At 39.2% G+C, this 16,518-nt stretch overlaps 1 protein-coding gene across 2 annotated transcripts in view; it reads right to left on the minus strand.

The window, feature by feature from the left end:
• F8 (coagulation factor VIII) overlaps nucleotides 1-16,518 on the minus strand; it is a 222,926-nt gene that overhangs the window by 167,497 nt on the left and 38,911 nt on the right. For both annotated transcript variants that reach the window (XM_054471985.1, XM_054471986.1), the window contains exons 5-6: nucleotides 11,230-11,298; nucleotides 8,672-8,788 (exon numbers count right to left, since the gene is read on the minus strand). In XM_054471985.1, coding sequence (XP_054327960.1) covers nucleotides 8,672-8,788; nucleotides 11,230-11,298 — 186 coding nt within the window. The remainder of the gene's footprint in view (nucleotides 1-8,671; nucleotides 8,789-11,229; nucleotides 11,299-16,518) is intronic.

Genomic DNA, 16,518 nt, shown 5'->3' on the forward strand with positions numbered 1-16,518 from the left:
GTAGCTGGGACTACAGGCACCCGCCACCATGCTTGGTTAATTTTTGTATTTTTAGTAGAGATGGAGTTTTGCCATTTGGCCAGGCTGGTCTCGAACTCCTGACTTCAGGTGATCCACCCGCCTCAGCCTCCCAAAGTGCTGAAATTACAGGCATGAGCCACCACGTCTGGCTGTTTGTCTCTTTTTATAGTTTTTGACTTGAAGTCTATTTTATCAGATATAAGTATAGGTATTCCTGCTTTCTTTTTGTTTACATTTGCATGGAATATCTGTTTCTATCCCTTCACTTTCAGTCTATGTGTGTCCTTACAGGTAAAGTCTTTCTCTTAGGCAGTATGTATTTAGATCTTTTTTTAAAAAAAAATTCATTCAGCCACTGTATGTCTTTTAGTTGGAGAATTTAACCCATTTGTATTCAAGGTAATTTTTGATAGGTAAGAACTTGGTAGTGCCATATTTTTACTTGTTTTCTAGTTGTTGTGTAGATCCTTTGTTCCTTTCTTCCTCTCTTAATCTCTTCCCTTGTGGTTAAGTGATTTTTCAATCAGTATGTTTTAATCCCATGCTTTTTATTTTTAGTGTATCTATTATAAAAAGTTTTGCTTTGTAATTACCATGAGGCTTACACAGAATACCTTACAGTTATAACAAGTTAGTTTGAACTGATAACAACTTAATTTTGATTGCAAGAAAATTTTTTAAAAAATCTACTCCCAAATTTTGTGTTTTTGATGTCATCATTTACATCTTTTTATATTGCTTATTCTTTAACAGGTTATGGTAATTATTTTTATGTGTTTTGCTTTTTAATCTTCCTACTAAGGATATAAGTGATTTATGTTCTACAATTACCATGTTAGAGAATTCTGAATTTGTCGGGATACTTACTTTTACCTGTGTGTTTTATACCTTCAGATGTTTTCATGTTACACATTAGGACCTTTTTCTTTCAGTTTGAAAAACTCCCTTTAGCATTTCCTGTAAAGCAGATCAGGTTGCAATGAATTTCCTCAGTTTTTTTTTTTTTGTCTGAAAATATTTTTATCTCTCTTTCATTTATGAAGGATAATTTTGCTGTGTACAGTATCCTTGGCTGGCAGGTGTTTTTTTGTTTTTTTGTTTTTTCTCTCTCATTCTCTCCTGGCTTGTAAAGTTTCTGCTGAGAAATTCACAGTTAGTCTGATAGCGGCTCCTTTACAGGTGACTATAGGCTTTTCTCTTGCTGTTTTTAAATTTTTCTGTTTGACTTTTGATAGTTTGACTATAATGTGCCCTGGAGAAGACCTTTTTGCATTGTATTTATTTGGGTATTTTTGAGCCTTCTTTATCTGGATGTCTAAATCTCTTGGTAGACTTGGAAATTTTTCATCTAATATTTCATTAAATAGGCTTTCTAACCTCTTCATTTTCTCTTTGCCTTCTGGGACACTGAAGATTCAAATATTCGGTCACTTTATAGTGCCTAATATGTCATGAAATCTTTGCTCATTTTTTTAAATTCTTTTTTCTTTATTTTTGTCTGATTGGGTTATTTCAAAAGACCTGTATTTTAGTTCTGATACTCTTCTGCTTGGTTCGGTCTATTGTTGAACCTTTCAAACATATTTTGTATTTCATTCAATGAATTCTTTGGTTCCAGAATTTTTGTTTGGTTCTTTTTCGATATCTATCGGGTAAATTTCTCTTTCATATCCTCGATTGTTTTTCTGTGTTCTTTGTATTTTTTTCAGAATTCTCTTGTATCTCACTGAGTTTATTTAGTATCAAAATTTGGAATTATTTTTCCAGGATTTCATAAATTTTTAAAGAGATGTTGGCCAGTTTACTTAAAAACCAAAGGTCACATATACTGCTTTGCTTGTAAACTATGATTTTTTTATTTTGTGGATACATAGTAGGTGTATATATGTATGGAACACATGAGATGTTTTGATACAGGCATGTGATGTGAAACAAACACATCATGGAGAATGAGGTATCTATACCCTCAAGCACTTATCCTTTGAGTTATTAACAATCCAATTACACTCTTTATTTTAAAATGTACAATTAAGTTATTATTAACTATAGTCACCATGTTGTGCTATAAAATAGCAGGTCTTATTAATTCTTTCTATTTTTTTGTACCCATCTTAAATTTTTTTTATTTGGATCTCTTGCTACAGAATTATTGTGCTCCTTTGGAGTGTCATAGTTCCTTGATTTTTCATGTTTCCTGTGTCCTTACATTGATATCTGCACATCTGGTGTAATAATCACTTTTTCCAATTTTTAAAATTTGCTTTTGTAGGAAAGAACTTTTTCCTGAAGATGTATCTGTGGTGTTGCTTGGGTAGAGCACTTTGGTTTTGATTCTGGGTGAATGTAGTAGCCTCTGTATAAGACTCTAAACAGCATCAGTGATATTTGTGATTTTCTCAATGGCTTAGGGTGTGGTTATTAGTGGAGGCTGTGGTGAAGTTTTTCTGAGAACTGGAATGCCAGGTAGGCCTGTCTTCAGGCCCCAATGGTGGCAGCAGTGGGCTGAGTATGCTTGTCTTTGGTGTACCATGGTGGCATATGGTTGCACTGGTTTTAGGTCCAGGCAGGTTGATTTGTGGGCCTCCAAGTGGTTTACTTGGGTGCCAGGAGTGGTATTGATGGATCACGTGGGTGGGTGGGTTCTCAAGTTCCTGGGCAGCAAAGTGGCATGGTTGATGGCAATCATAGTAATGAAACAACCTGAATCTCAAGTGGTCTGTGCTGGCGTTGGTGGTGGCTGCTATGGATTGCATGGCCAGTCCCCAGACCCTCAAGTGGTGCATGCAGTGAGTGCTAACTGTGGCAGTAGTGGCGGGTTGAGGGGGCCTGACCTCAGACCCCAGGAGGTGCTCACGTGCCATCAGTGGTGGACAGGGCTAAGTGATCCCTAGGCCCCTGGATGATATGCTTGGGTACTGGGGGCAGGTACAGCTGGGCTAGGTGAACCTGCCCTCAGGCTCCTTGGTGGTGTGTGAGGTGCTGGTTGTGCTATGCAGGGGTGGGGTGATACCCAGATCACTAGCAAAATGCTCAGGTTGGGGTGCATCAGTAGCTGTGCTATATAGCCCTGCTCTTGGTGAAGGTGGGGTTGCTTTCTCAGGGAGCAGCTGTAGGCAGGCAGCTTGGGAGCACAAGGTTCACTAGTGTTTTGGCCCCACAGCAGCGTGCAGCAGCAGTGGTTGTAGGTAGTGGAATTTGTTCTTGGAATATGTGAAAATGTATGGGCACTCCTCTGCTGGGTGGGGCAGGATCACTGCTCAGGGCTCCAAGTCACGGCCATCATAGCAGGGCAGGATGTGTGGGCTGTGCTCTCAAAATGGTGCTGTGCTGCAGCTGCTTGGGAGAATTGCAGAACCCAGCATGAGAGCTCTGTTGCAATGCCTTCACATGCTCTTTAGGCAACTCCCTATGCCAGTCTCTGCACTGTCAAGGAATAAGGGGCTCTCCTGTGGCTAGGATTGCAAGAGTCCTTGGTGAAAATGAGGAACGCTAAGGGTCTCTTACCTTTTTCCCACATTAGGAAGCTGTTCCAGACTCCCAGCCAATCCCAGGCAAACAGGCCTTCTTTCTCTCTCCTCCCTTGCTTTCAATGCTTCCTGTCACTTATCTGTTGAATTCCAGTGTTCTCTCTTAGATGACCTATTCAAAGTATAATTATCTACTTGCTACTTTGGTTCCTCTCCATGGAAGGGATGAGCACTATATGCATCTAGTCAACCATCCTGAAGCCCCTCCTGATTGTATTTTTGGATAGCCTTTGAGCTTGCTGATCCTTTCTTCTGCCTGATCAATTCTGTTGCTGATGTCCTGTATTGCATGTGTCATTTTTTATTATACTTTTCAGTTCCAGGATTTCTCTCTGACTTTTTTTATTCCTTCAATTTCTCTGTTAAATTTCTTTGATAAATTTCTGAATTGTTTCTCTGTGTTTTATAAAAGTTTGTTGAGTTTTCTTAAAATAGCTATTTTGAATTCTTTGTCTACCGGATCATCCACCTGCATGTCTTTAGGATTAGTCACTGGCATGATTTTTTGTTCATTTGGTGAGGCCATCTTTCTTAGGCTGTTCTTATTCTTTGCAGACGTGCATCCCTGTCTACACATTGAAGAATTAGGTATTTATTCTCATGTTCACAGTCTGGGTTTGTTTGTGACTGCTCTATTTCAGTGAGCTCATTTAGAAATCGAGTGGGGCTGAGTGTGGTGGCTCATACTTGTAATCTAGCACTTTAGGAGGCTAAGACTGGAGGATTGCTTTAGGTCAGGAGTTTGAGACCCAGCCTGAGCAACACAGCAATACCCCAATCTCCCCATACACACACACACACAAAACCCCAAAATTTAGCCAGGTATAGTGGCATACACCTGTAGTCCCACTCTGGAGGCTGAGGTGGGAAGACCGCGTGAGCCCAGGAGTTCGAGACTGCAGTAAGCTATGATCGCACCACTGCACTCCAACCTAGGTAACAGAGACCATATCAAAAAGAAAGTGAATGGACTGGCTGTTGTATTTCCTTTTATCACTAGAGGGCGCCCTAAGCCCAGGTTACACGCAAGTCTCATGCTGGCTCTGCTACTAATGCAGTGTCCAGCCTGGATGGGCCCATGGGAGATCCACAGAGGGCACCCAGGCCATACGGGAGAGCCGGTCATGCTCACAGGATCTGTGAACCATGCTTCCCACGGCCTGGTGTGGCATCTCCTCTTCAGGGATGGAGAGCCACTGCCAAGTTCTGCTTGCTTGCTGCCACTAGCCTCGCCCCCTTGCTTCGTCCATAGCTGGCCTCGGGTGGTTCAACCCAGTTGATACTCGCAGTGCTCCCCATGAGCTGATGCAGGAGTGAGTCTCCTATAGAAGGACCTAGGATGGTGGAGAAGCCAAATGTCTGCCTCCGGCTCACTTTTTTTTTTTCCGGTGTAAAAACCGTGGGTCCATGGTGACTTTCTGCCTGTGGTACTGCAGTGGCTTGCGGGTGTGGTCTCAGTCATAAAGAACCAATCCCCTTTATGTCCAACTATGGTTTTACTCGTCTTTGCAGTCCAAAAGGGCTTCACAGTCTTGCTCATGGGTTCGGGTTTTCTTAACTCTTCTGAAGGTAATTTCACGCATCGAGTTGTTACCTTGATGTTTCTGTGAGGAGATTATTGCTGAAGAGTCCTATTCCACCACTTTGCTCCACTCAGCATGCACTACTTAATTTAGACATCTGGAGATGAAAGCCTGGAAAGAAGACAATAGAAGCCCAAACCCCTCTCCTCAACCTTTATCTAGTAGACCACAGTGTCCTTATAATTCAGCAGTCAGCACCTTTTCTGATAAACGCCAGATGGAAGAGATGCATATATAAGGAATGGTATGTGGGAAGGGGCATGGGGCCAGCCACTCTCCAGGAACCTCCATGCGTTCAGCTACTCAGAAGCTCCTGATGGGCAATTTTAATATGAATATTTATCTCTTAATTCTCATCATTTTTCTATCATTTCTTGATGTTAAAATCTGCTTTAAAACATACAGTTGACTCTTGAACAACACAGGTTTGAACTGCATGAGTCCACTTATATGCAGTTTTTTTTCAATAAATATACTGAGATATTTTTGGAAATTTATGACAATTTGAAAAAACTTTCAGATGAACCACATAGGGTAAAAATATCAAAAAAATTAAGAAAAAGGTATGTTATGAATACAAAAAATATATGTAGATGGCCGGATGCAGTGGCTCACACTTATAATCCCAGCACTTTGGGAGGCCAAGGTGGGCAGATCACGAGGTCAGGAGTTCAAGACCAGCCTGGCAAACATGGTGAAACCCCGTCTCTACTAAAACTACAAAAATTAGGTGGGTGTGGTGGCACATGCCTGTAATCCCAGCTACTTGGGAGGCTGGGGCAGGAGAATCGCTTGAACCCAAGAGGCGGAAGTTGCAGTGAGCTGAGATTGTGCCACTGCACTCCAGCCTGGGTGACAGAACAAGACTCCGTCTCAAAAAAAAAAAAAAATATTTTGGGAGGTCGAGGTGGGCGGATCACGAGGTCAGGAGATCAAGACCATCCTGGCTAATACAGTGAAACCCCGTCTCTACTAAAAATACAAAAGATTAGCCAGGCGAGGTGGCGGGCGCCTGTAGTCCCAGCTACTCGGGAGCCTAAGGCAGGAGAATCACTTGAACCTGGGAGGTGGAGGTTGCAGTGAGCCAAGATAGTGCCACTGTACCCCAGCCTGATGACAGAGCGAGACTCCGTCTCAAAAAAAAATATATATATATATATATGTATACACACTTATATATACATATATATGTTGATACTATTTTATCATTTATTACCATAAAATATACAAAAATCTATTATAAAAAGTTGAAATTTATAAAAACTTACATACTTACAACATACATGGCACCATTTCCAGTTGGGACAAATGTAAACAAATGTAAAGATCCAGTATTAAATCGTAACTGCATAAAATTAACAGTAGTAGCCATCTCCTATTGTTATTGTGGTGAGCTCAAGTGTTGCAGGCATCCACTTAAAACTCTGAATGATGCTAATAATCTCTGCATAAGCATTTCATCTCTCCATAAACTTTGAATGATACTTGGGACCCATATAAAGTGCCACTAGTGATGCTAGAAGTACTCCCAAGAAGCAAAGTCATGACTGTACAAGAAAACATTGAATTGCTTGATATGTACCATAGATTGAGGTCTGCAGCTGTGGTTGCCCACCATTTCAGACTGATGATTCATCTTATAAATAGATGATAAACTTATGTTGTCTACAAATACAGTACAGTATTGTAAATGTATTTTCCCCATGCTTTTTTAAATAACATTTTCTTTTCTCTAGCTTACTTTATTGAAAATATACAGCATATAATACATATACAAAATATTTGTTGTTTATGTTATTGATAAGGCTTCTGATCAACAATAGGTCATTAGTACTTGAATTTGGGGGGAGTCAAAAGTTATACATGGATTTTTGACTGTGCAGGGGGTTAGTACCCCAACCCCCACATTGTTCAAGGGTCAACTATATTCTCAACCACATTTTGTTTGACCTTATGAAAGATTTTATCTGTTCTTAGTACTTTCTATTGAGTTTCTATTTTGACCATTGTGTTTCTAATTTTTATGAGCATGTTTTGTTATGATTATTTTTCATAGAATCGTATTGTTACTTTATTTTTAAATTTCTTTTTATTGATGTAAAATATACATATATAATTTGCCATCATTACCATTTTTAAGTGTACAGTTCAGTGGTATATATACACAATGGAATACTATTTGGCCATAAAAAAGAATATTTTCATTTGCATCAACATAGGTGGCGCTGGAGGGCAATACCACATGTTCTCACTCATATGTGGGAGCTAAAAGAGTGGATCTTGTGAAAATAGAGAGTAGAATTGTGGTTACCATAGTCTGGGGTGGGGAGGGTGGGGGTGATGAAGGTGCCAGTTGGGACAAATGTAAACAAATGTAAAGATCCAGTATTAAATCGTAACTGCATAAAATCAACAGTAGTAGTCATCTCCTATTGTTATTGTGGTGAGCTCAAGTGCTGGGATTACAGGTGTGAGCCATCGCACCCGGCCACCTCAGCTCTAGTAAGTGGTCAGAGCCCTGCCTGTCCCAAGTGGGTGAGGTCCCAAAGGGATTATCTTAGCAGTATTGGAAGGCCGGCTAGTGATTCATGCCAAGGTGACCTGTAGGATAAACCTGCTACAGCATGGTGCTGCTGCACGGCCATTCTGAATTTGCATGTCCTTTGGCCAAGTTATAGAGCAGAGTTTCCAGGGCTGGGGATGCTAGTCCTTCCTCCCTCATTTGTCTCTGCCTGTACTCTGGGATATTTCTGCCTTCAGACAGTCATGATGTTTTCTGTGGGTTAAGGCAAGGACAAATCTCCCCCCAGGGAACCCAAGAAGGTGGAGAAGCTGGTTGAACACCTCAATGTCACTTTTTCCATTGTAGAAACCATGAGTTGAGGGGAGATTTTCCATACACTTAGTGCCGGGCAGAATAGGAGGAAGGAGAGTCTGATTCTCAAAGTTTTTTCACTTCTCTGTGGCTCCGGGAACTGTCTCATCCTCACATGTGAGCTCTGGGTTGTTGTTGGTGTAGATATTGGTGCTGTATGTTTGGTTTTGGTTTTCTGTGGGAGGGAGTAAAGCCAGCCTGCCTCTATGCCCCTATTTTAAAACTGGAAGTCATCTTATTGTTACTTTATTGATGCAGTATCTTCTTGAATCTTTATGAAAATAGTAGTAAGAGCTTCGGATGAGTTCTGTTCTGAGCCATAGCTTTTTTTATTCTGGGATTATTATTTTCTTTGTTCATCTTTGCATATCCCTTCCATATTTTAGGTTCTTTTTAAATGTCTGTTCATCCTTGGTTGCCCACTCACATTTAAGAAAAGGAAAGAAAAATCTGACTGTGGGCTGTATGTACATGGGTAAGTCTTCATTTTCAGGTGACCAAAAGAGGAATTGCCTACTATACATTAAGATCCCCAGAGGCCAGAGATCTTAAAGTATTCAGTGGGCTATATCCTCTGGGATGCAGAGCTGTTTGTGAACTGAAGTACAGAACTCTGGTGCTGAATTTGGAAGACCCTGAGGATTGTTGAGCAGGTGTGTACATACCTGGCAGAGACCTGTTTACATAACCATTGACTGTGTGCATTTTAGGCCAGGCCCGAGCAGATGCAGCATCCCTATCCTGCATCAAGGAGTTCTTTGTTTCTGAGTGCCAACTTTTCCCTGATGAGAGAGAAGGCAAAGATAGAGTCAGCTAAGCATGTGTCTCATGAATGACCGCCTCCCCTTTCTCCTTCCTTGCTCCCGGTGTGCTCACACCTTAAGCATTTTTGTCAGCAAAGTAGGCACACAGCACTTATCTTCTCAAAGTCACTGTGAGGGAGGGAGAAGATAATTATGTAAAGGCAGATATCTCTTGCTCGAACTGATTTTCTCTCCCTCCATTTGTCCATGACAATAAGTGGGAATGGATAATAATAGAAGACAGAATATTGGTTAGCTTGAGGCATCAGGATTCAATTATTTTTATTAGCTGAATTATTTAAAAGAAAGCTTATGAAAATCAGCCTAGGGGCCGGGCGCGGTGGCTCACACCTGTAATCCTAGCACTTTAGGAGGCTGAGGCAGGTGGATCACTTCAGGTCAGGTGTTTGAGAGTAGCCTGGCCAACATGGTGAAACCCTATCCCTACTAAAAATACACAAATTAGGCGGGCATGGTGGCATGTGCCTGTAATCTCAGCTACTCAGGAGGCTGAGGCAGGAGAATCACTTGAACCTGGGAGGTGGACGTTGCAGTGAGCCAAGATTGTGCCACTGCACTCCAACCTGGGCAACAGAGTGAGACTCGATCTCAAAAAAAAAAAAAAAGAAAAAAGAAAATTGTCCTAGGAAAAAGGCTGTCTGTCAGTCCCTGTCTCCGTTATAGTTGCTTCATCCCAGCTTATATTTATGAAACCCCAGGAACCTGAAAGCTCCCTAACACTGTCTCTGAAATTGATAAGGGCTGAAGCACTGGAAATACTATTGAACAGTGACTCCCTGGAGTTACCCCTTTGTATGAAGGACTGGTAGCTAGTGCTAAAACTTTATGAGGCAGCCATTCATTTGTTCATTCATTCAAACACATATTTATTGAGCACTACTGATTGTAGGCACTGATGATAGAGAGGAAGATACAGCCTCTGCTTTCAAGGTGCTTACACTCTAGCTGGAATAGTCAGAGAAGCTGATAATTATAATACACAGTAAAGAGTGATATAATAAAGATGAGAGTAGGGTGTTACAGGGAGCAGAGAGGAGAAGAAATTTCACTTTGCTTGAAGGGAAAAAGATATGAGATCAAAGAAGATAAATATTAAATAAGTAAAGTAGAAAATACTGATATAGTATGATAAGGAGTAAGCTCAAGATGCTGTGGAAATATAAGCAGGCATCTAATCCAGACTAGAGGTCACCCTGGGAGAAGGAATTAAGGAAGGGGATAACTGAAGTAAGTCAGACTTAAAGAAAAAGGAGAAGCTTACTTAGTGTAAAGAGGGAGACAGGTTTTTCTAGGCAGAGGGAACTGCATAAGAAGAGGTCTCATGCAACAAAAAGCATTACATATTTGGGTGACATGGAAGATAAGGCAGGAAATGGAGCACAACAAGGCTGGAAACGTCACCAGGGAATAGATAATGCATTTTGCACTTTACCTTGAAATTGAATTATTTTATTTGTTTTGTTGTTTGAGATAGGGTCTGGCTTTATCACCCAGGCTGGAGTGCAGTGGTGCAATCACAGCTCACTGCAACCTTCACCTCCTGGGCTCAAGTGATCCTCCCACCTCAGCCTCCCAAGTAGCTGGAGTACAGGTACCCGCCACCATGACCGGCTGATTTTTTAATTCTTTTGTAGAGATGTGGTTTCGCCCTGTTGCCCAGGCTGGTCTCAAACTCCTGGGCTCAAGCAATCTGCCCACCTCAGCCTCCTAAAGTGCTGGGATTACAGACATGAGCCACTGAAACTGGCAAACTGAAGTATTTTAGAGGCTAGAGTGACAAGATCAGATACTCACTTCAGTAAGCTTCCTTTGAGAGTTATGAGACAGATCATGAGGGCCTCAATCAAGAAGATTGCAATGTAAATTGATAAGGGGGCAAGAAGAATATTATGTTATTGTTATTGATTACATAGTGATTACATTAGGAGGAGGAGGAGGAGGCGGAGGTACTAACACTATTGTGGCATAGCACTATGCCACACAGTGCTCTAGGTTACTTAAGTGAAATCACTCAGCACTCACAACAATCTTTTGAAAAATGTACTATTATTTCCATTAAGGAAACCGAGACACAGAGAGGTTAAATAACTTGCCAAAGGTTGTGCACTTAATAATAGATGAAGATAAGAGAAAGTATTTAGAAAGTAGAGCCCAAAGTATTTGTTGACAGTCCTAATGAGGGGGATGAGGCCAGTCCGTTATCCAGCTCCTCTATCTTCTTACCTCATAGCTGCCAGTGGAACTGAGGTTACGTTTTGTTTTCTTGGAATTCATTTTTAACCCCATCTCCTTCATTCCTGAACAGTAATGTAATTTATGATCTTTCTATAATCACCTCCTCTTAATAGTAGCAGAGGATTTCTTTCAGGAATCCAAAATTCAGATTAAGACTCACTAACCTTCATCAAATACAGCAAAAAGTAGTACAAATTTGTGCAAGGTCTGTATCTTTTCCTTGGCCAGACTCCCTGAAAAAGAAGTGAGAACATTTATCTTCTATTTAAAAAATCTCATTGTAGGAAATTGTCACTAGGAGGAGACAGTTCTTCATCAGTTACTTGACAGTAAGAACAAATGTAGTCTTCTGTCTCTTGTTAACTTTGCTTTGATGTCAGGTCTCCTATATCAGTGTTTCTAAAACTATCTGGAGCAAAGAATTTTTTTATTTCAACTTTGATGAAGACTACTACTTGTGTAAAATATGATAAAAATGAATTACTAAAGAAAAAAATTAAAAACATTTACAAAATACAAGCCCTCACACACTGTGTGATAATAGTGAAATTATAGATAATTTCTGTCACTCTTGTAACTTTTTATACTTCTGCAATTGTAAATTAAAAGTTTTGAGTAAAATAACAATTGTCCATATTAAACATCTATACTCATGATTTTTTTTCAATAGCCCACAGTGCTTCTAATTATACTCACATTTTAAATGAATACTGTGTATATCAATAGCTAAAGTTTTTAATGGAACAAACTAGCTTGTTTCATGCTTTAACTGTTGAGCTTGTTGACTATCTTTCTTAGAATTATATATTTTTTAATTTGACTGGAAACTTTTGTTTGCAGGCTTATTTTGAGTAGAAAGATTTTTGTTTATGACATTTTGCCATTCTTTCTCTCTCTCGCACCCTTAATGCTTAGAAATAAAAATTAGCTTGGACTAAGAAAGCAACAATATGTGTGCTGCTACTCATCAGGCTGGGATAAGAGACATAGATAAAGCTAACTGCAGAGTTAACAACACCATTTCTCCCAAGGACACATTGCCACTGTATAAACTCACTGAATGCCAACTATTTGCTTTGATTATCTCTTGCTTTCTTACTCAATTAAGTTGTTTGTTCTCTGAATTCACAGCCTGCCAGAAATGTTTGAACTAATAGCAACAAGAATGAAACATCTCATTCTTTCCTAGGTCATCTAAATTACTTTGACACAAAGAAGTAGCTCAATTTAAAGCTCAAGCTTCAGGTAAGGGGTGCCTTGACTTAACATTTCATGTCTATGTTAACTTTTTAGTTAACCAGGACACTTCACAGTCTAGATCTCATGGTTATTTCTTTACACACAACTCTACTTTGCTTCATTTAAATATCATCTAACCTCCACCCTTCCCCAAAATTCTTTACTAACTCTATACAGTATTTCCCTTTGTTTAGGGAGGTGTCCACAGTCTCTTGTTGCCATGAGCCAATAAATCTGACTTTGTCGAACTATAGTGATCTTTGCTGTCCCTTGTGATCATTGGTTGATTAAGCAAAGGATATGTTCACTATTCTCTATCTAGCAAATCATACCCTAGAATGGAATTTTGGAGATACTGGCCAATGGAAACCTTGGGGATATTGCAGATTCCCCCACTGAACCGAGAAAACTTAGTTCAGCTCCTATTCTAGGACTGGGTTTGCTTTCCCCTCTTCTAGGACCCTGAGTTTCCACAAAGCCATGGTCCTAAACAAAGAGTGAGCAGCAGCTGTGTTCAGCTCTCTTTCAAGCAGCAGCTGTGTTCAGCTCTCTTTCAAGTGAAGAAGAGCCCAACTCTATGATATGGGCTCTCAGTCCACCTGGTTCCAGGTCCTTCTGGTGGGGAGCACTATTTATCCTTGTCATCCTGACTCCTTGGCTACCGCAGCTGGCTTCCTGACCCAGATCTCAGTTGGCCTGTAATTTCTACCCCTTTTACTACTCATAGTTCCTGTTCTGCTTCTGGTCCACAAATATTTATCTTCTTTTTCAGCTTGACCATGCCTACTCGATTTTCTCTATTTATGGTTTACCTATCTTTGCTGTTGGTTTTCAGCGAGGTTGGGGTTGAGGTGGAGGATGGAAAAATGGCTAAGTATGAAGACCCTGTGCCATCTTTACCAGAAGTACTGGATTAAAAACTTTAGAGACACGTTTAAAATACGTATAAAGCTGTCTTAAAACATTCTAATTACTTTTATATAAATTTTCAATTATAGTGAAATTGACTTTTCTTTTTCTTTTGGTGTATAGGTCTATAACTTTTAACAAAGATATAAGCTCATGAAACCCCATCATCGTCAAGATACAGATCCATTTCAATATCCAAAAAGAACTCCCTCCTGCTATCCCTCTATAGTGTACATCTAATTTTATAAGAAACTGCCAGAGACTGTTTCTCTACCAAGCAGCAAAACTGCCATTCTGTTTTCCAGAATGGCTATACCATTGTGCACTGTGAGACTTTCTGTTGCTCTGAATTCTTGACAGTATTCTTGGCAATTTTATATTATTATTTTAGCTATTCTAATAGATACATCACTGTTGATTGAATTTGCATTTCCCTAATGGTTAATGATGTTGAACATCTTTTCATATATTTGTCCATATAACTCTTGCTTTATAAAAGACACCATTAAAAGAATGAAAAAACAAACTATAGAGTGGGAGAAAATATTTGCCAATCACATAACTGGCAAGGGATTTATATCCAAAATGAATTTCATATTCAGACTTAAGTTCCATCCCCAAGCTATCTCATTATATATGTGCAAATATTCTAATATCTGAAATCTGAAACATTCTTGGTTCCAAGCATTTCAGGTAAGGGATACTCAATCAGTATTTTGCATGCAGATATTCACCTGTTTCAGCACTGTTTATTGAAGACACTATTCTTTCCCCTATTGAATGGTTTTGGCACTCCTGGCAAAAATCAGTGTTTTGATTACAGATTTGTACTACTTCAACTTTCTTCATATTCATGTTTGAATCATATATCCTTTTCCATCTTTATGTTGGTAACCTACCTATATCATTTTTTTGAAATGAGTTTCTTGTAAACAACATATAATTGGTTCAAGCTTTTCTATCCAGTGTGTTAATCTCTGTTTTTAATTGGTGTGTTTTAGCCATTTGCACTTAATATAAGTATTGATATGTTTAGATTTAAGCCTATCATTTTATTATTATTTTACTTCTTCTTCTCTCTGATTTTCATCTCTCCTTACTTGCCTTCTTTTGAGTTATTTGAACATTTTTGATATACCATTGTAATTAGTTTATTGTGACTTTTTACTATGTCTCTTTGTATAATTTTTTATTGGTTGCTCTAGGGATTACAAAATACATACTTAACCTTTCACTATCATCTACTTAGAGTCAACATTTTACCATTTGAATTGGAATGAAGTTGAATGGACCATAAAGTTTTCCTTACCTTCCTCTTGTTATGCTATGATTCTTTTATGTATTGTATCTACCATACATTAAAAAACCTATCTCACAATGTTCTATCTTTGCTTTCAGCCATCAGACATGTTTTAAGGAATTCTGTGGGCTGTAGTTTCAGATGAAAGTATGATTTCTCATATACTGAGTTCAGTTTCATAGTCATAATTAATGAGAAAGTGCCAAAACCACAGTGTGTTATTTATGGGATGTAAAGGCTAATGGAACGTGCTGAAGACTGTGAAACTGAGATTTCCCCTCAAGCACCAGACTGGCCACTGGGTTGGACTCAATGGCACTGCTAAGGGTTTAAAACAGATCTGACACTGAAACTACATACCTGGATGTGTAGGTTGGGGGTGAATCCAGGAGTTAATGCACAACTTTATGGGTTTACTTTCCTGGGATCTTTTCTCTCTGTCATCTATAAACTTTCCAGTTCTGTGAGCTCCCTTTTTTGGTTTTCTAACCAGAAGCTTCCAATTTCCACAACTACATCATAGCTAAGGTCAAGCAATGGAAGGGGAAAGACAGAGAGAAAAGTAATGTGCTTTTCCCCCAATGTCTTAGATCTGTAGCTGTACTGAATGAAGAATAATGTTCCCCTCCCTAAGTTTTTACTCTTGCAGGTTTCTGTTGCCAGCCACTGTCATTGCCACAGGAAACCTGGGACTGAAGCTTGAGAGAATGGTGGAAAAGAGGACAAAAACCCTAGGGGATTTCCCCTCCCATGCTCTCTGAGCATTTAGAGTTACCTTTCTCACTCCTTGAAACCCTAGAGGGTTTGTCCTGGAGCTCTCTTTGCAACATAGTACTCACTTCCAAGTCTCCAGTTATGTTTTAATTCAGGTTAAGGCATACTAGAGTGGGGAAAAAGGTATACTCCCCCACAAGTTTGGTAATACTTTGAATTCTAGTGTCTTTTCTCTATATACTTGTTCTATTTGCTTTTTAGAAATTTTTAAATATCTGCGCTTTGCATTTTGTCAAGGTTTTATAGTTAAGTTCAATGGGAAATAAAGGGTGGCGTGTGTTTTTCCATTTTACCTGGAACTAGAACCTCTGTAGACTCTTTAGTTCAACTCTGTGTCAAAGAATTATTTGGGTTTTTAACTTATTTCTTTATATGTCATATGTAAACACTACTGTTTTGATGATCTCATTGTTCCATTAGCCTTTACATCCCATAAATAACACACTGTGGTTTTGGCACTTTCTCATTAATTATGACTATGAAACTGAACTCAGTATATGAGAAATCATACTTTTATCTGAAACTATTATAAACTACAAACCTTTCTCATCTTCTCCACTCCCCGCTCCCATCTTTTTTTTGAATCACATTCATCATCACCATTCAGAAAGAGTATGGTGACTCCTGTTAATAAATTCTTTGCCTATTCCCCATCAAAAGGTGGAGTCTCCCTTTATAGACTTGTCTTAGTGATGCATTCTAACTAATAGAATGTATGTTATGTGAGTGATTTCCAAGGTTACATTAGAAATCGTGAAACAGCTTCTAATGGGCTATCTCAGGACCATATAAGAAGTCTGGCTACCCTGTAAAACCCATGTGAGAGAGACCATGTGGAGAGTACCATCAAGCCAAGGTTAAAGACATGTGAATAAAGTCACCTTTGGGATGATTTCAGCTCTAGCCACTGTTTGACTACAGCCTCATGAGACACACTTAGATAGACCACCAAGTCAAAACACTTCCAAATTCCATGAGACTCACAGAAACTATGAGAGATAATAAGTGATTATTGTTGTTTTAAGCCACTAAATTGTGGAGTTATACAGTAAAAGATAACTGGAACAAGAAAAAGGTACAGTGAAGCTGATTTCACCATAAAAAATAGGATAAAAACAAATTATGCAAAATTTACTTCCCTAATTAAATTTATGCTAAGGTATAAATTAAAAACAAGTTTGATTAGAATTATTTTAGAATATATTAATTCAATCCAAATTAATTAATTTTC

The sequence above is a fragment of the Pongo pygmaeus genome, chromosome X (assembly GCF_028885625.2).
Source record: "Pongo pygmaeus isolate AG05252 chromosome X, NHGRI_mPonPyg2-v2.0_pri, whole genome shotgun sequence".
NCBI classification, from domain to species: domain Eukaryota; kingdom Metazoa; phylum Chordata; class Mammalia; order Primates; family Hominidae; genus Pongo; species Pongo pygmaeus.